We start from the raw sequence: 22361 nt of genomic DNA on the forward strand, positions 1-22361 counted from the left end.
TGATTACAAATGTTGCCTCTGTTCTCACAACCCGCAGACATATTCTGAAATTGCTCGTGCACAGTTTTTACATGCATTGAACTGCAAGAAGACATGTTCAGTTTCAAGTAGTAATAAGTGTTATATACAGTCAAGTAATATAATTGACTAAGTAAGCTAGTTAAAGTCTCTTCACACGTATACAGATTGAAGAAGACACAAAAGGTGGAAGTACAACGACTATCGAAGCGAAGATACTACATACAGGCGGATAGAGATCCTATCAAAGGACCTTCCAATATTCATACTTTCTTATTCAACCCGCTTAGAAAACAGGCATCTTGAAAGCATCAAAAGTGTAGTCCCAAGTAGCAAGGGACTTGGAGTCGTGAACACAAGAGAAGCTGGAGTTGCTGTTCCAGAGAGGACGAGAAGGCCACTGGCAAAGCATCTGGGTCTCACCAGCATAGGTACCGGAGGAGACGGTGGCGTTGAGGCGGGAAGGCTTGTTGCCGTTCTCAACCCAGTCGATCATGATCTCCATGTTGTCCTCGGGGTAAGGACCAGGCTGGAGGGAGTTGGTACCGCAGTGAGCAGCGCCGGGGACGAGGTAGAGCTGGTACCAGTTGGACATATCCTGCAGGGACTGGGTGTAGGTGGTGTTGGGGTACATGGCCTGACGGACAGCCTGCCAGTAGTGGACGGACGAGGCGGTAGGGATACTGGGGTCGGATTCACCGTGGTAGTGGATCATCTTACCACCGGACTCCTTGAAGGTGGTGAGGTCGATGACGGTGGTCTGGAGACTGTCAATGTAGCGAATCATACCAATGTTCATCCAGTCGACCAGGGTGTCGTAGGTAACGTTGTCGAGGTTCTCCAGGTTATCGATGTTGAGGAGCTGCACGAACTTGGTCACATACTCGCCACCGGTAGAGGGGATGCTCAGAGTCCAGGAGTCAGTGGTGGAATCGTACTCGGTGTCACCATCGGACAGCTCAGCGGCGATCTGCCACGAGAGGTAGGCACGCTTGCCGTTAGAGTCGTGAAGACCGTCGTAGATGGCCTGGGCGAGAGCAACACCCTCAGCGGTGACGCTGCCGTTCTGGGCGGGCTGGTAGCTAGTAGTGCTGCCTTCAGCACGCTTGCTGAAGCCAAAGCCCAGGGAGGTGTAGTTCTGTGCAGCGCAGTAGTAGGACTCGCCAATGATGGAGGTGAGGTTGAAGTTCAGCATGCAAAGGTCAGTACGGGAGACAACGCCGTCGGTACGGCCGTCGAGAGGGTCACAGGCTTCGATGGTAGCGTTGACGATCTTGTCAAGTTCGCAAGGGGGAGGGTAGTAGTCCATGGTGTGTTCAATAGTGGCAGGGAAGACGTGGTGAACCTGCTGCTGAGCAAAGCGGAAGGCAGGGGCACCGGCAATGACACCGTCATATTCATCTCCCCAGCGCTGGACCTGACTCATACCCTCACGACCACCATCGGAACAGCCCTCGTAGTAGGTGTAGATCTTCTTGTCACTGGAGAGACCGTAGAAACCACGGGTCAGGGGCTTGGCGATCTTGGTCATTTCACCAAGAGCCTGGTATGAAAACATGTAAGTAGCATCCCAGTTGATCGAGCCGTTGCCGTAGAGGACGACTTCATCGTAGCTGTAGGAGAAGGCGTCGTAGCCGGCGTCGGTGGCACCGGAGGCAGCACCGTACTCGAGACCGCCAGTAGCATCGCTGGACAGGGAGAAACCACCACCACCGGCAACGTAGAAACGGTTCTTGAAGTCGGAAGGAGCGGGCAGGGCGTACTTCACGACAACCTTGTCACCCTTGCCGGTGTGGGTGTAGGTAACAGTGACATTGCAGTAGTCGTAGGAGCCGGAGCTACCCATGCCAGAGCTGGCATCGGTGACGGTGTTGGCAGTGACGGCGGAGGGGATCAAGTTGATTCCCAGGAGGGTGCCGTTGGAAGGAAGGGCGGACTGAACATTGGAAACAGTGCAGAGATCGGACAGGGAACTAGCCTGAGCAGTGGCTGCTGCCAGAGCAGCGACAACTGCGCGAGTGGACTTGCGCATGTTGAGGGTCACTAAAGAGTGTGGAGGTGGATTGAATGAGTGAAGGTGCAGACTGTAAAGACTGACTGAAGCGTCTGTTGAAGAAGTTTGTTTGGGGTGGCGGATGGATGTCTTATATAGTACGATCATCTACCCAATATTGGGGACATACCGTGATAGCCGTCTCCTGTGGTTCGAGTGGAGTGAGAAGGCTATTCCATCGGCCGGGCCCACCAGGCTTGACATTCTGCAGCAGAAATTAACTCAGATTCTAACACTCGTCACCCGATTGCGCGGCCCGGAACAGTATTATCCAGATTATGGGGTTTAGTGACATCAGTAGATCACTGTGACAGCTGGCTTTCGCATGTCATGGGCGCAGTGTGATGGAAAGATCCAGAAGGGGCTGTGACCAAATGAAGACTATTTCTCATATTGCAGCGCAGCGAAGTGTGAGTGATAACCTGTTTGTCGGTCATTGCTGCTTGTATGCTTCCTAAACTTAGTCAAACGGGACCTGAAACCCCGACACGAGTAGCAGGGAGTAGCAGCGACAATGGCATGGGATGCATCCAATCTGCATCTAATCAGGGCCTTCGCCAAGAGGGTCCCGATGTTAGGGCGGTAATAACCTTATCCGGGTGGAGTCAGTAAATCTCCGCTCGAGCAGTCGGGCGCCTTGGCAGGCCACAGGAGGTCCAACTAGGGTCTCGGCTTCTAGGACCCTTTTCGGCACTCGCATTTGCCTGACTGAACATTCACTGAGAGATGAACAGAATTCGACACATATACAAGCTATAAAGTCTACATTCCAGGCAGAGTGATCTACTTCTGCTCCCAAGCAAGCAGTTCCCAAAGGCTAAGCTTTTGGTTCCTGCGCGAACTCGTGCGCCAAGCCAAATAGGGCATGGCTGGTTAGTGCCAAGTCGAGGCTTCGTCAGCTCAGTATCATGTTAAGGCGGCAGGTCGAAGACCCCCTGTCTATTTTCGAGCCTAGCGAGAGCCAGTTTGGGCGTTTTAGATTAGTCGACAGATTCGTCATACCACACACACCCCATGGTCGGGGTCTGCTAACCTTTTCAGCGAACTCCGCAGGGAACCCGCAAACACCGTGGTCAAGGAAATCTGGTCCAGGCCGCGGGTGGCAGATGAATCCTAATTGACCCTGTTCAGCCCTGCGGTGAAGAAAATGATATTGATACGTAACTGTGCTGATCAGAATCTTGGTTCTAGCTTCAGAAAAGGACCCATTTGGATGATACTCACAAAGGGTGTTATTCTGTTGACAACATCCTACATGCTTGTAATATCCGTGAATATAGGGACTCAATAATACAGGTATGGAATCCAATTAGGTCGACAGCCATCAAGGTGGCATACAGCAGGTGGAATGCATACGTACACGCCCATCAATCCGTGTTTGGCTCCATGTAAGTCTGAAGAGCCGATAACGGCTGTTCCACACTTCATTCCGATCTAAGTAGACTAGGCTGGTTGCCAAGATGATCGGCGCTTCCGCTTAGTCACTCATACCCCCATCATTCAGGGCATTGCTTCCAGTCTGGACATCACTATTGGCCAATATTTCAACATACCCATAGCAACCTTTCCAGAATAGCTCTAGTCCAAACTGCGAAGAATGGGTGTCCTCCGGTGGCACCAGAATAGTATACTTTGCACGACCTTCTCGCCCAACAACTTGGGAACGTGAGCCCCGTTATTCCCAGTACACCATTCCTTGGTGTTTCTGTTTGCTTCCACACTCTTAGCCCCACTGTTTTGAGATCATTGCCCCTTGCGCAGCAAAACCACTGCTGGAGAATGAACTGAGAATCATCATAATTTTAGTATTAACCGATGTTGAGTTGACTTGACGGGAGCGTGCTCCATTTTCCGAGCAGAAATCTCGGCCTGAGATCATAGCCTAAAGCTCTCACTGAATAGCTTTTCGGGGCTACTCATCCTCCAGTCGGACTGGATTACCGGAATGGTCCCCTCACCCAGCTTGCGCCGGCGGACGACCGTACCTTCTTTTAATTTACTCGTGGATGCTGGCAAATTTGCAGCTGCAGAAAAAAGCCACTAGTTCATGAATTTCCATATAGCAATCCAAATTCACGTTTGGTGGCCTATACACGAGTCACTGTTGACTGGCGTTGAAATACCAACTTGACGTTGTGAATGCAGCAAACTTTATACGTATAATTCACAAGAGTGCCAAGGGCTACGTATATGGCCTAGATGGCTTTGTAACCATAACAACTTCTCGGCCTAGGACAGCTCGGAAACAAGTTAACCTCGTGACCTTATCCGAGTGCCACCAGACACCACAGGTTAAAGGTATCCTACATCTGCCCTACTGCTTGCCCTCTGGTTCAGATGCCATCACAAAGTGATCATATCATGAAACCCAATGATGAAGGAGGCGGTCCTTAGTCCTTCTTATCATTACGTTTGCAATATCTCACATGTGGGGATCCATTGCTCCATATCCAGCTTCATGGAGGTGAGCGAATAAAGCGTCGATATTGGAAGTGCATGGCACTTGCTGATGAGGCTGGACGCCAGCAATCAACATGAATACCCAATTTCGATGAGCGCAAATTGATGCCTGTAGCAATATCAACACATCTGCGCTGACTATACTGGTGGGCTTCAACAATGTCTACGAAATAAATTGCTCATGTTCGAGAACGTTTTCCGGTATCAATTTGATTGCGTGTGGGTCTCAATACCACTACGTAGTCCTGACTGAAGGTCATCCCTATTTTTAGACCCACCCGCATGATAAATAGCAACGCCTTATCACCCCGAGTCCTCTTATGCCTCGTGGCGTGCTGAGTGAGGACGAGTTTGTTTGTGTTATCTTCAGTAATCTCTTGCCTATGCGGACCGCGGAGGCTTTGGCTCCATCGATTTCATGTATACCAACATAATCTGCTTCCTTATCTCTCAGCCCATCCGTCACGCATCACGGCACAGTAGTTATCGTGCGACCGGCCCCAAGCCCAGGTCCGCGTTACACCAGGGTTCGCCATTTTGTATGTATCTACCCGTGAGGCAAAGGTGTCGCACTTGCTCACGAGTCATACTCGTGAAAAAAGGTTCGTTGCCACACGAAAAAACAGTGGTAGGTTGTGTTGAACAATATGCTGTTTCCCCATCGAGGTGTCTCACCAGCCAGTTGATGACCTGGATACATTTACTTTATGGCAAATAGTTGCTCACTAATCTTTATTGCCTGGGATTTGTTGTAGATAATGTTGTGTTGCCCCTATCATTCCGCTTTCCTGGGTCAACCTCCTTCGCCGCGCCCATACAGAGTGCCCAATATCCCAGATCTGACCTACTGTAGACTGCCAGTACGCTTAAGGATTGTTTAAAAAAGAATACAAAGGACCGCACTGCGACAGATGAGAGTCTATTTCAAAAGGGTCCCTTCCGTTGCAGGGATCAATTCTTGCTCGTCATTGATCATGCATATGTTTGTGCGAAAATATATGTAGAAAAGGATGTTACGTAATAGCTGTCGAAGTGGCTGGATTTCAGTCTTCAGGATTCGATTCCTCTGTTGAGATACACGGGCTACTATAGCTAATATCTTGGACATAGCCAAGTAGCTAACAAATATTAAAGGACATGGGAAGGTAAATATATTTAGCGTAATGTATATTGGACGAAACAACTGTTGCAGGCCGTATTCTAAGATGGCAGGCGTCATGGAAATAAGATGCGACCACCGAAAAGGTCTATGTAGTGCTATTAGAGCTATGAGTGACATTTTCAATGAAGTGTCCCATATAGGGGCTCAGTGAATATGCCTTTTTGGGCCCTTTTTTAAGTGTTCATGATAGAAATTTTGTTTACGAGTAACATAAGTACTAGTATATCATGCGAATATCCGTGAACTGCTATTTGCCACTAGTTACCAATACTGATACTAATATATATTATCCAAACATCATTCTGAGACATACACATATCAACACGAATGCGAACTGCCAAATCCGGTTAAAAGAAAGGGAAAGCTAGACAAAATCAAAGCTCCGGAAAACGAACCTGATCCACTATTGTTCAACGCACTCGTCGACATGGGACGCTTGGCTCGGCCGAGATTTAAAGCTCTGATAGGAGTCGATAGACTCTATGCCAGATATAGTGAGACACAAGCCACATGCACCTGTTCAGACAAAAGGCCGCCTAGGGTAGTCAAGTAACAGGACATATTGTGGGGGTTTTGCAGTAATATTGCCGTGTAATGATTACAAATACCACAGCAGTAGAAATCTTTCTGAATGGTTACTTACTGATATACATTTTCCAGAATTTTGACCTGCGAAAATTCTAATTCCCATTCTCGTGGGAATAGGTAGAATCAGCCTCGTTATGGAGGACGTCTGTGGGTCTGCAGGGTTCTGGGATGAAAGTCTCCACCCTTTTTGAATTAAGCCCTTCACTCGGCCCCATTTCAATTAGGCCCAGACGCTCTCCTTCTACACCACGCATTTGATAAAAAAGTAAGAGTGATAGTTCGCATGTCTGCACCCGCTACTGTAAGGGCCACAAAGGTATCTGAGTTCATCGTAAATTAGATTTTATTACATCTAAGTCCCTTGCGGAACAAGGCAATCCTGTATAAAAGCACCGACCAATATCTCCCTTAACACAAAATTTGTCTGCCGGCTCGCACAAACTACTCGCATAGACATTATATTATTCGCCCCCACAGCAACACTCAAAGCACATGAGTCCGCAGCATCTAAAAGAATCAGTATACTATCCATAGTGGAGCGAAGAAGTAAGGGTCACCAAGGGGAAACCTACACTCCACAACAAACTTCTCCTGCTTCACCACCTCCTCGCAAGTTCACATCTGAGGATTCCGGTGCCGCTGTCTTTGCTGGTGGTCAGTATCTTTGACGCTATAGTCGAGAGTGTTGTTCATGAATGTACCATACCGAAGCTTTTGTGCTGGGAGCTTCAGGAGCAGTTGGTTGTTGCATGGTCACAGTCTCTGGATCCCAGACATGGCTTTGTGGTTCTGAGGTAGGCGCTTTGCTGAAAGGCATGAGAATCAAATCGAAGAGGTTCATCTTGTTCCCTTGAGAGTCTGATCAGAATATTATGCAGAGCGTGGAGTTCTATGGCAAGGAGAGCCTTTTATATGTGTGTAGCACCCCTGGGTTTGCAGAACTATGATAGCGATATTAGTGCCATAGAGCAGGAAAGCGTTATTGAGATTCTTTCACCTGCATGGAGCCATCAACTCCACAGCAGATCCACTATGAAACCCATGGTGAGGATCTAGTCGCAACTAGCGACCTTCTACGAGATCGAACGCCTCTTGAGCTGATATTCATGGTTATGTAACAAACACATAGTAGGGCGCAGTCTCAGCTCGTGTCATAACACAACATTAACGACTTGCTAAGAATTCATGGATCTCTTCTATGCATGCCATACAGAACTGCAAGGCGTGGAAATCCAAGGTTAAAAGGCTTATTGTCTACGGATAAACTTAGGAGAAACATACAAGCCTCAGCAAAGGATGAGGATACAAGAACAAATTGAGCCAAGTACCTGAAGCCAAGAAACATCACCAATAGGGGAAAAGAATCACCTAATCCACCTCATAAAAGAAGTTGAGTCCAGGGAGCTGGCTCAATCGAATTGGTCAGCCTTGTGGATCCACCTAGTAATAAGACCCACATCTTTATAGGCACCAGCTTTACTGATTGGCTTGTTATCGTACTCGAATGCGAATAGCCTTTTCAAGATTAGCGGTCTTACTTCTTGCACTGATTTTGAAGCTGGTCCTACGTAATGAGTAGAGCCTATGCCAAAATTCATTCGTATTCCGTAGACCCTGAATTTCAGCCCTGTGAGTCCGACCCTTTATCAGGATCCACCGGGGCTGGCATTAAAATTTAAACTTCTACCACCTGATGCCATCCCACTCATCCGTTGACCTTGATCAGGAAGACACAAAACATTTAGATGGAATTTCTGCTGAAAGGGTTCCGTAGAGAGATTGTCGTTCAATATTACGGCAAATTTCGGACTAATTTCTCAAGAGAACTTCTATTCGTGACCCTCTTTTGGCCTCCGATGTATCAAGCTAGTGATCCTCGAAACCGAGTTGAAAAAAGAAGCGCATTATTCTTCGGACCTCGTCTCGAATCCGAGACCCCCTATTGGTGCTGTCGTACTGTCTGCGCTAGTTGACGGGGATAAATCCCTGAACACGTTCTTGACCCGGACTGTCGGGTACCTTCACCGGCTTCTTTATGTTGGGATCACGATATTTCGAGAAAAGGCACATTTCTGCCTTCTATATCTTTTCCCTTATCATAGCTTTTGCTTTTAGATTCGAACACTGGCTTGCAAAAGACAATATTGATATAATACATGAAGCTAGATACAATTGGAACGTGATTAAGCGCACAGTGCACGAAGAAGAAATTTATCTCTGCAGGTGAAGGAATGTAAGAATTTGAAGGTCAATCGAAGCTAATCAGAGACACGACGTAGCATCTTCCGCATCACTTAGGTGCAACGGAAGCTCTTAGCCAGAGAGATATTGCCACCGATATACTCAATCTGGGAAGGATAGGGGCACAAGTTGCGATGGAGACCATTTCCGAGCGATGGGTATTCCACAGGCAATGTGTCTGGAGCAGTACCATTTTCAACCCAACGCTGAAGAGCCTTCATAACGGTGGTCGGCTGGCCGCCGAGACCGCCGGAACAGTGACCTAGGCCCGGCGACTCGAAGAAGCGCCAGAAGTCCTGGATATCCGGGAAGAGCGCCCGCGCCTTGTTGTAGAGATATTCGGTACCTTTGGTGGGGATACTGGGATCGGCCTGTTCGGTAAAGGGATTATTGGTTAATTACTGCTGTCATGGCTTTGGCAATTTGGCTGGGGGAAGGAGGAAGAGGGAGGGAGAAAGACGTACCATGCCGTGGTAGGTCAGCAGCTTGCCTCCATTATTTTTGAAAGCATGCAAATTTGCATCGTCCGCATTCCAGGCGCTACCATACTCCGAAGTGATGAGGTTGAAAAACTCCTGGTATTCCGCGTGGCTCAACCCCATGGTGTCGAAGCTGATATTCTTAGCGACGAAGAGATTGAACCATTCATCCTTCACGGTGTCGAACGATGAGCTGTTGAATCCCGGTTGAGCACCAAAGGTACTAGCGATGTCGGACCCAGGGTTGTAGCCATACCAGAGCTGGTGGCCGTCAGTGGTCTGCGCACCCGACCAGGCAGCATCAACGATGACCGCGGCGCCCTGACTCAGTGCGATAGTGCGGTTCAGGGAGTCACAGGTGAATGTTTTGTTCACTGCGGTATAGGGGTCGTAGTTACAGGCAGTCATGTTGGAGATAAGTCCATCTACCGCACCATCAAGGGGATCACAGTAGGTGATCGCCTCGCGTGTCAAGAAGTCCAGTTCGCAGACGAGCGGATTCAAGTTGTGCCAGATGCGCATGAAGAGAGTATAGTACAGCGAGGAAGTAAACTTGGTAAAGGATTGTGCGGGAGCTGAGGCAGCAATACCATCGTATGCAGTGGGATAGCGCTCAGCGATCATCATTCCCTGTCGGCCTCCTTGCGAGCAACCGCTCCAGTAAGAATAGTCAGGAGCACGACCATAGAAGCTGTTCACCAGGCTCTTTCCAATGATGGCTTGGTCATTGTAGGCCCGGGATCCGAAGTTTTCCACTGCAACCCAATCGACATTGCCCGGACTGGTGAGCGCCCATTCACGAGGTCCTGTAGTATCCTTGCCCAGTCCAGCATCGGTGGTGGTGGTAGCAAATCCTTCCCCAAGTGCACCTCCCATGAAGAATTCGGACAGCACAAACCGACCGGCAGCCCATCCGCCACCTCCTGTTGCCTGGAGGCGGCCGTTCCAGTTGGCAGGTTCGGGAAGCCAGGTCTCGACGGTGATGTTATCCTCGTAGCCGGGATGGGTATATTTCACGGTAATGTTGCAGAACTTGGCATTTTCGAGTTCAACAGTACCTCCATTGTAGTTGAACGTGTACGGAATGTAATCGGTGTAATTGGTGACCCAAGATGCAGAAAGAGAAATGATCTCAGCCCCGTACACGACCGGGGTCTGAATGGCCGCAGGCGAACAAATAGAAAAGTTTGACATGGCCGCTAAAGGAATGTGAGCCAGGAACGAGTGTATGAAATGAAATGAGTGTCGCAAATTGCAATTCTACGATTCATCCTTCCTTTTATACCCAGCTTTTCATCCTGGACTGGGCAACCCATTTTATTCCAACCTTGATTGACATCGATTTGGGAAGGGGGTTTAGGGATGGTGGAGCCCAAGTCGGGCGACGGCCGAGTGGCTCTTCCCGGATAGGATGTTCGTACTCGGGATAAACAGTAACATGCCGGCTCCACTTTTCTCTGAACCCTGGATGCCGAACTAGGTTGCGCCGTACTCGCGCCACAGAACCCTCAAGATTTTAGGCTTCTAGGCACATTAAAACTTACCGATCATATTGCATTGATACCTGTAATTGCGCGTGTTTACGAATGTCCCATGTACGTCAAGCAAATGTCTAAATTCTCTAGTCTCACATTAATTTCTCCAAGGCAACGCCCCTGTTTTCAGTGCCTATGATATGCCATCCATGCATTGTGTCCACTTTTTATCTCCGACCTCATATGTGCATCCTGTAAGTGCCTACATCATTTGCCCGACACCTATTCTCATGGACTTTGAGTACCTGGAACTCGGAATCTTGCCATGCCTACCGACATTCATGATATAGTAATACTCAAAACGAAATATTCCATATGCGCACACACGGAATGGCAAATTCATGCTCTGCAGATGGTAGTACACGGACAACGGCAACTACTTGGTAAGGCGAATCTGGAGACTTGTGAATACCTGCACTGGAGCAAAGAGGCATGCAGATCCACTTGGACTTGTATACATGCCGATCACGGTGCGAAGAGCTAAAAAGGTTATATCTGGATGTGGTACTGGAGGAAACAATGTATATAGGAAGGACCTAGACAGTCTAGTGTGACCAAAACTTTCGTTATTAAAAGAATCGTCTCTGCTGTCTTTCAATGCATTGATGTAAAACCACATGATGATTGACAATCGGTGAATTACGAAACATGATTTGATCATACACTCACCATATCACATTTGATCATACACTCACCATATCACATTTGACCACCACTAATTATGCCCATGCTGATTTCTTACTGTCATCTCTGGTTTGCAATTTATGCATTGACTTCGTTATCAACATTATAAGGACACAAAGACGCGCTAGTTCATGCGGGATATATTACAAAGCAAACCTCAGCTCAATAGATAATGCTTTCCCAATGCCGTCGAACATATAGTACCACACTGCATGCACCCCCACCTCAGCAAAAGGACCAAATCATCCCACTCCTTCAAATTTTCAAGATAGACCCCTTCACCCAATGCCCAAGCTGCGCAGACAACAGCCGGTTCTCATTCATAATAAACATCCGCCCATTGCGGCCAAAGGAAAAATTAGCCACGCCGCTCTTGATGTAAATCTTCCCCAACAAGACACCACCGGGCGACCAGACATTAACCCCATCCCCGCAGCCAGCGTACACATTGCCTTCCATATCGGTCTTGATCCCATCCGGGACACCGTTCGCCGCCATCGCAAAGACGCGACGGTTGGTCAGAAATGGCTGGCCGTGGTAGGTGGTGATGTCGAATGCATATCTGTATAGTTCCATATCAGCCAACCATAAACGTAAGATGATGTCCCATACTTGCGAACATAAAGGAAAGCGACAAGAGATCATAGAGTGGGGAAGGGGAAATGACATACATAGTGGAAGGCTTAGTCGGATCCGTCGTCCCATCACCAACCGTATACGCCGTATCGGTGATGTATACTATTTTCTCATCAGGAGAGAAAGAAATGCCATTCGGACGACCAAATCCATCCGCAACAACACGCACATCCCCTGTACTCGGATCATAGCGATAAACTTGGTTCGGCAGTTGCGGTGCAGGCCGGATGCCCTGCTCGTATCCGTACGTAGGATCAGTGAACCAGATAGAGCCATCGCTGTGAACGACCACATCATTCAGGGAATTGAAATTCCGACCGTAGAAACCACTGATTAAGAGCTCAGATTCATATGGTGGGTCAATAGACATCTGGAATAAACCCCCAGATTGGTTGAGTGTGCCTTGGCCGCAGAAAAGGATTCCAGAGTCGTGGTTGATGCCTCCGTTGGGAAGAGGAATGGTAGTATTGATTATTTCTGATGTCACTGGGTTGCTGCTAAGGGATACTTTGGAGATCTTTATGGTTGACTGGTTGGTGAGGGGATCGGTGAAGATGTTGCTAGTCATGAACAGTTCTTCTGTGGATGGGATAAAGACACTTGCTTCATGGGCGAACGGGAAGTCATTGTTCTCTAGAAGAACTTCTAATTTTGGGGCATTGCCTGTGATGTTCAGGAATCGACTATCGTAGTATTCGAATCCTGTGGTGGCTTGGGAGAACTCGGGCTGCACGCCGGTGACGGACATATTGTGGGCCATTGGGATGGTGGCCATGGCGAAAGTAATGCTATGTTATTAGTTGAAGTGTGAGGGGCATGGAGATTTATAAGCTCACTAGTAAGTTATATCGGGGGTTTCTCGGCTGATCTTAGGCCAGGAACTGCGCTGGGGTTGAGGTTGAGCAGCCAGCAATTTCCGCTTTTAAGGGATGAAGCGGGGACAATGTGGGCGATCATCGCCGTAATCGGTCCAGGTAGGGAATCAGCGTGTGAATGTACTATTTTGGCATTTTATTCTGGGGACTACAATACCTTCCGTGGTTTTACGAGGGACTTCAACAAAAGAGTAACTCCATACTTATCTACTCAGAGTAGGTATATAACAGGAACACCAATCAGAATGCTCAATAGCAGCTTCAAGGGGCATGCCCCATACGCTCAATGTGCTGCCTTATAAGCTCGGCCACAGCTGTACGACCTTTTTCTTGGGCTAGCGCCAGCGCTGACTTCCCATTCTCATCCTGCAAATGCGGATTGATTCCTTCTGCGGCAAGAAGTATTCTTACAATCTCCACGTCGCCACGAACCGCTGCAGATGGTAGGGGTGGAAGCCCAATACAATGTCCACGGTTAGGGTCTGCCCCCGCTGAAAGTAAAAGTTTCACCGCCTCCGGACTACAGTGGCGTGATGCCATCACTAACGGCGTCGAACCATCCCTGCTTTGCACATCGACAGTCGCACCTGCATCAAGAAGGACTTTGAACAGTTCGACATGGTCCATTAGACGCCTCCATGCTATGTTGTGGAGGGGTGTTCGTCCATTACCATCGGGAATGCTTGGATTTGCTCCTCCTTTGAGTAGAAGCTTTACCATTTCCGAATCACCAAATCTTGACGCCTTTAACAGAGGAGTGTCTCCTGCATTGTCCGCAATGTCAGGCGTGGCGCCTGCAGAAAGCAGCATGTTTACCACCTCCAAGGACCCGCGCACAGTCGCGATTGCAAGGGCTGTGTTTCCATGTCTCTGGTCTTGTGTGTCAAGTGCTGCTCCTGCGGCAATAAGCGCTTCAACTATCTCCACATCTGTCTCCGCATGATATAGAACATCACAAGCCATAGTGAGGGCTGTTCTCCCAAACCGAGTCAGGACGTTAACATCTGCACCTGCAGAAATAAGAAACTTGACCATTTCCAATTTTCTTTCCTGTACAGCGCAGAAAAGTGGCGTTGCTCCTTCTACATTGCGGATATGGAATTCTGCACCTGCAGCGAGAAGCGCTTTGACAATTTCCACGTTTCCAAATTCCGCAGCATACATGAGTGCTGTATCTTCATTGCTATCCTGGGTGTTAGCATCTGCACCCGCAGAAATAAAAAACTTGATCATTTCCGATTTTCTTCCCTTTACAGCGTAGAAAAGTGGCGTTGCTCCGTCTACATTGCGGACATGGAATTCTGCACCCGCAGCGAGAAGCGCTTTGACAACTTCCACGTTTCCAGATTCCGCAGCATACATGAGTGCTGTATCCTCATTGCTATCCTGGGTGTTAACATCCGCACCTGCAGCTATAAGCGCTTCAACGGTTTCCAAATCTCCGGATCCAGCAGCGCGTAGGAGTGGTCCTGATCCATAATCATTTTCCATATGAATGTCTGCACCTGCAGTAATAAGTAACTTGACGATTGACGCATCACCACGCTCTGCCGCTCGAGAAAGTGGGGTCTCTCCAGTACTGGAGGAAGTGTTAGGGTCCACCCTTCCTGTGTTGAGCAGCATGGTGACTATTTTTACTTCTCCAGCACGTGCTGCTTCAGCCAATGGACTCACGTTGTACAAGTCTCTTAAATCTGGATGGACACCCTGTGTAGCAAGCAAAATTCTAACCACCTCTTCAAGGCCATGTTTTGCCGCCAATGACAGGATAGATACGCCATGACTATCCCGTAAATGAGGATCAACCCCTTCAGTCGCAAGTAGTAACTTCACCGTTTCCTGATGGTTTCCTGCTGCTGCTTTGAGTAATGGGGTCTTTCCATGAAAGCATTGATAATTCGGATTTACTCGCTTGGTAGCAAGTAGCAACTTGACTACATCTAGGTGCCCAGATGCTGCTGCCGCGCGCAACGGTGTATCACCCCAGCCGCCTTGCTGGTCGGGGTTGACGTCCTTCAAGTCGAGTAGCATTCTCACTACACCTTCATGCCCTTTCGCCGCTGCGCAGTAGAGTGGGGCGTCCCAAGTGATTTGGGCGTTCCATGATCCTCTGACGTCAGGCTTGATGCCCTCCGTGGAGAGGATGAGTCTCACAATATGCTCATGCCCTAACCCAGCTGCTTTCGATAAAGCAATTTGCGCAGCTGTGTATGATTCTGGCGTGTGTATTTTTGATAGTGACATTCGAGCTGTTATCTCTTGTGCATTCCTTGCAGCCCAGATTAATGCCTCTGGGTAAGGATGATGCATGTCCCAGTGATACAGGAATGGGTTGATGTATTGATAGAAGTGAGTGCTTGTTCTCGCCAGATTGTTCAGATCTCCACCTTCTAGCCAGTCTGTGATGCACTGCAACACATCGCCAGGTAGTTCGCCGAGCATATTGAACGAGGTCGATTGTTGGCCTGATGTATGGGATGGGGATAGTAAGATGTAGTATGATGGTGTTTGTTGTGAAGAAAATGAGGTGCCTATTCAGTCATGTAAATACATATTAAGTATTTACATTTCAATCGCTTGGTATGCACTAGGTACTCTCTTACTGGCAAGTCATCAAAGAAACTGACTGACGATAAGCCAGCTTGCTTTTTGATATGCGGACCATTCCAGTATTCCGAGTGCTGTCTTTAGCAAAAGGCACAGGCCGTCCAAGATAATGGGGTTCGTTGCTTGAAGATTGAATGCCTGATGTGGTAGCTTCGAGAAAAGTTGTACTTGAGTGATCCTGTTGAGATAAATAACGGATGGTACTTCCCGAAGAATTGACAAATTCAAAGTGAAGGTCGAAATGCTGAAGATATGGTTCTTGAAAGCCGACCGACAAAGAGCGCGGGTAGGATTGACGTTTCTTTGAAGTGGAGAGCGACCCCAAAATCAAGTGGGATGTGCCTTGCTTGAAAAGCTATTTGAACGTGGATTCCCGACAATTACAGCTATCATGGCAGTTTTACATTGGATAAGATACCAAGGGGTGTAACCAATAGACCTCTTCCCCGCCACAGCGATGGTAACTACCAGAAAGTGCATGTAAAGGTAAGTGTCTGGTGAAGCTCGGATTCATAGTACCGATAAGGCCTTCTGAAAGATGATCAAAGAAATCTTAAATATGCTTTTTGTAGAATAGGGTCTTGTTAAAAGCCCCACAAAGCATTCTGAGAAGGAAACTTACAACTGTACGATCGCTCATATTCTTTAACCAACAGACGTTTTTCTGACTGTCCTTTATGAACTCAAGCCTTCTAAGGCCTTTGTTGCCCTCATTCAAGACCCTCGGATTTTACGTTCACTTCAAAATATCAATTGTTCCATTTTTTCTTTGTTTATTCTTCTCGCTTGACAGGCTTGGTAGGAAGATCATATGGCCGGGTTGTCGATGTGAGGGGTGCTATATGGAGCCTACCCTTGAATGAATGGCAAACTCACCATCTGAGCGTGAAAGTAAAATTGTCAGGTGTAATCCCTATTATATCTTCACCGTCTACAGCCATTGAAAATAGGAAGGCCCTGGCACAAAGCGAATAGCACGTCTTCCAATCGTGAACGTAATTTCGCCACTTATAGGTTAGTCTGCCATACTAGCATTTCAATGTAACTAATTACTAAATTAAAATATGCTGGCCCTGGCTAAGCATTCTGGGTATTCAGATGCTGCCTAGTCGGATGACGCGTCGCGATCTTTGCTAAGGCTCTAAGTACTGCGGATGTGGGTACTAGGAGCCTTCATCGTGGCCTTATCTATGAGCTAGTACACCGGCTGGTCGGCGATAGCTCCTGTTAGAGTTAGTGTATAATGGGCGAGAAGCCCGCAGACTGCGCGCGATGAAGATATTGTAGTTCAATATCCAGCGCGATAAAGATTGACTAGAGTTGCCGGTCATCGACTCGCCCACTAGTGGACGTTGCTCCCTTTGCGGTAGAGGTTCGTTACTGACCTCTCCTTAGCTTCTACGCCGGTAGTTCATGTAAGCATGCTCCGACTTGAATTTAACTACCTTGAGTGAGTCATCTAGATATGACAGTTGACCCGTTTTCGTAACAACTGTGGGTGGGGCCATGCAAACCTCCGCTCTCGAAATAGGTCATCGCTACCAGCCTCGAGACCTAACGAACAACAATCGGGCAAGTCTGTAGAGTATTTATTTCTCCGCATGGTCATATCTTTGTGTTATGTTATCTCACAGTGAATGCTTGCTTTATGTGTCGAGTCAAGAGATTTTAGCAGGCTGCATTCCCCTCTGGCACCTTTGTAAAGGTCATCGGAGGGTATTAGAACCGGCCTAGTTTCTGACTTATTTTCGCACCACTATCAATTGATATTCGCCACCGACCATGCGTTTTTATCACTGGCTATCTATCATAGCTGCATTGGTGCAATTCACTGCAGCTGCCAACATCACGATTCTCGAGCCGGGGGACCTTCACCAAGACGTCGCAGATTCCTTTTTATTCTGCCTCAATGCGACCGGCATTTATTACCGGCTATATATAGACGCAGGGATTACGATCGTGCTTTCGCCTAAAAATCGCGGCATTGATACAGATGAAGACGATGAGTTCCTATTGCAGTGCATGATGATGGCCTGTGACACTATGAGTATTGCGGCGGAGGACATGAACGAGGATAATGAAAACCATATGAATAGTGTTTATGCTTCCCTGGTCTCATACGACTGGCTCGCCGAGCAAGGCGCTCGGGGTTTGCGTGCGATCGGTACGAGACCAGCCCTGACCCTGGAGGATATTGCTGGGCGCGATGGGGGTGAGAATGAGGTGAGTTTGGCGAAAAGAAATTATCTTGTATTGTGACCTTGCACTGAAAGATGAATGCAGGAATGAGGCTTTCAAGTCACCCACCATAATAGCGTCAAGAGAGAATGACCCTGATTCGGACCGATTGATTCGACCTTGTTGAGATGAACTCGGTTAGTTCGATCACGCCCGCCCCCGTATGCAGCAGATTGAGGCCAAAATATTGAGACTGTAATAGCTGGGTGGATATGCACACCCAGTTTGGCAACAATTTGCTATTATTTCTGATGTCATCATGCTATATATCCTTTGTTGGGACACGCATTTCTGTCACATGGCTGGCTAGATGCGATATGCCGTTTTTGGTTGAGCGACTAGTGTCTCGACATTAGTATTAGATCTCTGAATCTCGCAATGTCTATGTAATTCGCATTGTTCAATCCATCTCCTCCGCTGGTTAGCAACTACGACCATTAGAGTAGTATCACGGGATTCGACGTACATAAGCCAGAATATAGTCAACCCTATCTTGCCGGCGACCCCCGGCAAAGGGCTTTGCCCACTCCAGGGACTGGGACGCCAAGGGTTCCCCGATCTCGCCTCCAACTCCACATTTGCCGTTGCGGGGAACCGAAAGTTGGGGTAGAACCATTCTGCCATCTAACCGAGCTTATGCCCGAAATTTTGGTCATTTGTGACCTCTGCCATTTATCCTTTTCACGCCTTATCTCCTCCTTGTAGACTACATGCACGGAATAGAATAGACATAGATTACAACGGACATGGGCACACCAAATGAGGGGCTAGACGCCCCAGACGAATTGTCCAACGAGCATAACGAACATCTCCAACCCACAGCCGAGGTTAGTCCAGAGAGACAAGCAATGCCCGACGGAGGGCTGGAAGGCTGGCTCAGCGTACTCGCGGGCTTCTGTGTTTTCGTCAACTCTTGGTACGTACCTACATCCCCGTTACCGGTCACCCCCAAGCAGTCCTAACCTCCAGCAGGGGCCTCATCAGCTGCTATGGCGCATTCCAAGAATTCTACCAAACGGTCCTCCTCCCGGACGAATCACCCTCCACGATCTCCTGGATCGGCAGTATCCAAGCCACCCTGATCGTGATGGTCGGCATGGTGACCGGCCCTCTAGTCGACGCAGGATACCTCCGGCCCTTGATCCTCACTGGGTCCTTCCTAGTCGTGTTCGGGATGATGATGCTCAGCCTAGCAACGGAATACTACCAAGTTCTTCTCGCGCAGGGCTTCTGCGTCGGAATTGGGGGCGGCATCACTTACATCCCAGCGATGGTCGTCATATCCTCGCACTTCACCACCAAACGACCCATCGCCATCGGCTGCGCCTCTATCGGCTCCAGTGTCGGCAGCGTCATCTTCCCCATTCTATTCCGCCAAGTCCAGCCTATCATTAACTTCGCCTGGAGTGTCCGCTGCATTGCTTTCATCAACTTGTTCCTCGCCCTCATAACCTGCGCTATCCTCTGCCGTCGACCAGGCAAGAAAACGCGCACTAGAAGCCTCATCGAACTCAAAGCCCTTACTCACCTCCCCTTCATGCTCCTTTCCCTCTCCATGACATGTGTCATGCTCGCTTACTACGTTCCCATCTTCTACATCGCCACTTACGCCCGCTCCGCCCTCAACACTCCCACCAGCCTCTCATTCTACCTCGTCTCCATCACGAACGGCGCGTCCGCCTTCGGCCGCACAGTCCCCTACCTCCTCGCCTCAGGAGGCACCCACATTAAACCAATATTCATCCTAATCGCCTTCGTCGCAGCAGCAGCACTAGCCATGTTCACCTGGATCACGACAACAAACACAGCCGGATTCATCGTCTGGGCCTGTTACTGGGGGTTCGTGAGCGGGGTGCTAGTCACAGCGCCGACGTCAATCGTCGCTCACAAGGCATTCTGTCCCGACAGTGACTTCCTCGGAACGAGAATGGGCATGATGTGGGGGATTAGTTCGTTTGGGTCGTTAGTGGGCACGCCCGTTGCAGGAGCGTTAGTGAATTTAGAAACGGCGGACTTTGTTCGTGCGCAAGTGTTTGCGGGTTGTTTGATGGTTGGGGCGGTCGTGTTGCAGGTTTGGCCGGTTGTTTGTGTGGTAAGGGTGGATAGAGGGGTGGGGAAGGTGCAATAGCATAGATGCATGTGTTAGAGCTTCGGCTGCAATGGTGGATATCAGAGATAATCACAATATGACCTGTAGAGCAATATTCCTCTCCTCTATCTTTATCGGAGTTCACTGGTCGTGGATCTATACTTATCCGGTGCTATCTATCGCAATTCTGTATCCTTGCCCATGCATATGCATTTAATTTAAAGCACTGCGTGGATGTCCAACAGTACGATCACATCATCAGTCGACCAAATTTTGGTATCATTGTGGTGAATGTCTGACGCATGGTTCCCTATCAGGATACTAACCTCGAACTTGGTCTTTTTTAAGCCAACCACCATCCTAGTATAGCCCGCAGATGCACATGCAAATGCAGGTATGAAGACCAACCCATCCCGAAAGCACAATTTCGAGGCCTCAACCCTATCCAATCGATAAGTTTCCCGAAGATTGCGAAATCAAGCTTTCAGGAAACTGGTTTCCGAATGCCGTCTCCACCACAGCTTAATATATTCTTGCCTTTTATTGCAGTGATCGTAGTGGTAGGGATGTAGCAGGGGAAGATATCATGGTTCAGGGCACTAGTTGAGTGAGGCCCGGGGTCTCCCACTCGGCAGCGTTGGTTGTTACGTGATAGACAGGTCGCTATTAATGGGTAAGTGAGTAGACGTGATGTCTGTGTCTACCGCAAACTGAATCAGGAATACTCCACGGATTAAGCTGGTTGGGTGAGTGGGTCTGGACAGGCCGGTTGTGTGGAATGTGGAGTACTAGTCCAAATGGAGTGAGGCCGAGGATTTGCCGATATGCCCACTCACTCGCTTTATGCTGTGCATGTATGTTATGCGAGTTGTGAATCATATGCAGCAGCTTACAATAAGGATGATTGTTGCCTCAATTAAATTCAATCCAAGCAATAACTATATACCGACCCTAGAGTACTTCACAAGCTAGGGCCTAAATAGCTGTCCTGCAGGTACCAAGATAAAAGAAAGAGTGACAAAGGTATAGTCAACCTTACCCTACTGCAATAATATCCCAAACGTATCGCAGCACGCTTAGAAAGTAAGAGTCTGACCGGCAGTGCCGACGACAGCAGCCTTGACATTGGCGGAGCCAAGAAGGGTGTAGTCGTAAGGCATGGAAGTCAGGGTGCCCTCCTCAGCAGTGCTCTTGGCATCACCGAAGTCGTTGTCGTTGGAGACGGCGTAGCCATCATCGGTGGAGTAAAGAGCCTTCTTGGAGTCGACGAACTGGTTGGACTCGACGAGCAGCTGGGCGCCATCGCGGGTGTTGATGCCGTCGCTCACGTCAAGGTAGTAGCTGTTGTAGATGTGGCCGGTACCGAAGCGGAAAGAGGGAGCGCGGGAGTTGATGTTGTACCAGTAGTTGTTGGCATAGGTGACGGTCAGGTGGCCGCTGTCCTCGTCTTCGTTGCTGTCGGAGTGGCCGACCAGGGAGGCCTTCCAGTGGTCGTGGATGAAGGTGTTGGAGACGGTGACGTAGTCGGATCCGTGGGTGATCTGGTTGTTTATTAGTGAATTGATTTGGGTATTAGTGTGATTGTGGGTTGCGTACATCAATCAGACCGTCGTAGTAGTCCTTGTCGTGGTCACGGTCGGAGGAGACATCGCAGTGGTCGATCCAGACGTTGTTGGAGTACTCTGCTTGAATTAGTATCTCATAAGGTGTATAGTGGGTGGATGTCACGTACGGACACCAATAGCATCGCCGTTGTCAGCGAGGACCTTGGTGACTCCGAGGTTGCGGATGATAACGTTCTCCTTCTCCTTGACGAGACTATTGCATGTCAGTTCGGTTCAACTCTTCATTGCGGGGGTGTGCTTACACTCCGAATCCCTCAAGGATGGCGTTGGCGTCCTTGCCAATGATGGAGGTGTTGCTGCCGATCTTGACCTGGTCGGCAGTCTCCTTGATGGTGCCGTCGACGTAGACGACCTTGGCGTCATCGCCAGAGACAGCGGAGGTGAAGGCAGCGTAGGACGAGACGGTAGTGGTAGTACCGCCGGCACCACCGGTGGTGCCGCCGTTCATGCTAGCATAGCCGAACGCAGCCTGCAAAGGTCAATTTCTGTGACGTTCTTCAAATGAGGGTACTTACGTCGCTGACGGTTGCGCGCTTGGCATGGGTATAAGTGGCAGTAGGGGCAGCCAGGACCTGTCCAGACAGGAGGCCGGCAGCGGCAACAATCCACTTGAAGTTGGTCATTGTAATTAGGAGAGAGAAAAGAATGGAAAGGTAGTTGGGGATGAGAGAAAGAAAGACGATGTGAGAGGCTTGATTTGGGATATCGTTCAGGGTCTACCTGTTCCCTTTATATGGATGAGTCGGCGGCATTGGGAGCTCTAAGACAGAATGAAATCACTTCAAGCATCAGGACTGTCTCCAGGCTTGGCTGGACACATCCATAGGTGGACTTCAGCATAGCAACCGTGACGAGGTGAAGCTGCAGGTTCTTTGGATGCGACTGCCAAGATGCCGGTCAAGCCCCGTACGGATGAAGCTGGTCGCACCACTCGCATGGCAGGGAGGGAGCATAGTGAGGAAAGACGTTGTCCAGAGGTGGATATTATGCTGGGAGCTGAATTCCACCAACGGCACTTGGCGTTTCAGCGATGTTGCCAAGAGAGCTAAAGTCTGGGTCCATCGTGGCTGT

At 48.9% G+C, this 22361-nt stretch overlaps 8 protein-coding genes across 8 annotated transcripts; 2 read left to right on the top strand and 6 right to left on the bottom strand.

Annotated features, from left to right (window-relative positions):
• Positions 1–159: 159 nt before the first annotated feature.
• On the bottom strand, positions 160–2110 carry BO79DRAFT_209407 (putative tannase). Its single transcript, XM_025682596.1, has one exon. It carries the CDS (start codon positions 2048–2050, stop codon positions 305–307), a length of 1746 nt encoding a protein of 581 aa, XP_025538877.1. The 5' UTR covers positions 2051–2110; the 3' UTR covers positions 160–304.
• Positions 2111–6764: 4654 nt separating this feature from the next.
• BO79DRAFT_255752 (uncharacterized protein) lies at positions 6765–7122 on the bottom strand (the record flags this gene model as incomplete). The annotated part of the gene is made up of 3 exons (XM_025686146.1): positions 6765–6788; positions 6868–6924; positions 6988–7122. The coding sequence occupies 3 exons, from the start codon at positions 7120–7122 to the stop codon at positions 6765–6767; spliced, it is 216 nt and encodes a 71-aa protein (XP_025538878.1).
• A 1453-nt stretch (positions 7123–8575) lies between these two features.
• Positions 8576–10195, bottom strand: BO79DRAFT_196049 (putative feruloyl esterase; the record flags this gene model as incomplete). The annotated part of the gene is made up of 2 exons (XM_025681173.1): positions 8576–8893; positions 8987–10195. 2 exons carry the CDS (start codon positions 10193–10195, stop codon positions 8576–8578), a joined length of 1527 nt encoding a protein of 508 aa, XP_025538879.1.
• A 1280-nt stretch (positions 10196–11475) lies between these two features.
• BO79DRAFT_149370 (SMP-30/gluconolactonase/LRE family protein) lies at positions 11476–12616 on the bottom strand (the record flags this gene model as incomplete). Its single annotated transcript, XM_025678583.1, has 2 exons — positions 11476–11782; positions 11892–12616. The coding sequence occupies 2 exons, from the start codon at positions 12614–12616 to the stop codon at positions 11476–11478; spliced, it is 1032 nt and encodes a 343-aa protein (XP_025538880.1).
• A 1732-nt stretch (positions 12617–14348) lies between these two features.
• BO79DRAFT_104123 (ankyrin repeat domain-containing protein) lies at positions 14349–14795 on the bottom strand (the record flags this gene model as incomplete). The annotated part of the gene is made up of 1 exon (XM_025677889.1): positions 14349–14795. A coding segment is annotated over one exon (447 nt), but the record flags the coding sequence as incomplete, so codon positions are not given.
• Positions 14796–16909: 2114 nt separating this feature from the next.
• Positions 16910–17597, top strand: BO79DRAFT_266861 (uncharacterized protein; the record flags this gene model as incomplete). Its single annotated transcript, XM_025687000.1, has 1 exon — positions 16910–17597. The coding sequence occupies exon 1, from the start codon at positions 17121–17123 to the stop codon at positions 17595–17597; it is 477 nt and encodes a 158-aa protein (XP_025538882.1). The 5' UTR covers positions 16910–17120.
• Positions 17598–18322: 725 nt separating this feature from the next.
• On the top strand, positions 18323–19741 carry BO79DRAFT_266872 (putative MFS monocarboxylate transporter; the record flags this gene model as incomplete). Its single annotated transcript, XM_025687001.1, has 2 exons — positions 18323–18492; positions 18549–19741. The coding sequence occupies 2 exons, from the start codon at positions 18323–18325 to the stop codon at positions 19702–19704; spliced, it is 1326 nt and encodes a 441-aa protein (XP_025538883.1). The 3' UTR covers positions 19705–19741.
• Positions 19742–20741: 1000 nt separating this feature from the next.
• On the bottom strand, positions 20742–21913 carry BO79DRAFT_196051 (pectate lyase family protein; the record flags this gene model as incomplete). Its single annotated transcript, XM_025681174.1, has 5 exons — positions 20742–21206; positions 21262–21347; positions 21398–21483; positions 21533–21759; positions 21806–21913. 5 exons carry the CDS (start codon positions 21911–21913, stop codon positions 20742–20744), a joined length of 972 nt encoding a protein of 323 aa, XP_025538884.1.
• Between the last annotated feature and the right edge of the window lie 448 nt (positions 21914–22361).

This window comes from Aspergillus costaricaensis (genome assembly GCF_003184835.1).
Source record: "Aspergillus costaricaensis CBS 115574 unplaced genomic scaffold BO79scaffold_18, whole genome shotgun sequence".
Taxonomy (NCBI): Eukaryota; Fungi; Ascomycota; class Eurotiomycetes; order Eurotiales; family Aspergillaceae; genus Aspergillus; species Aspergillus costaricensis.

Coding starts and splice junctions, on each gene's coding strand:
- BO79DRAFT_209407 (XM_025682596.1), bottom strand. CDS start 2,050: ATGCGCAAGTCCACTCGCGCAGTTGTCGCTGCTCTGGCAGCAGCCACT.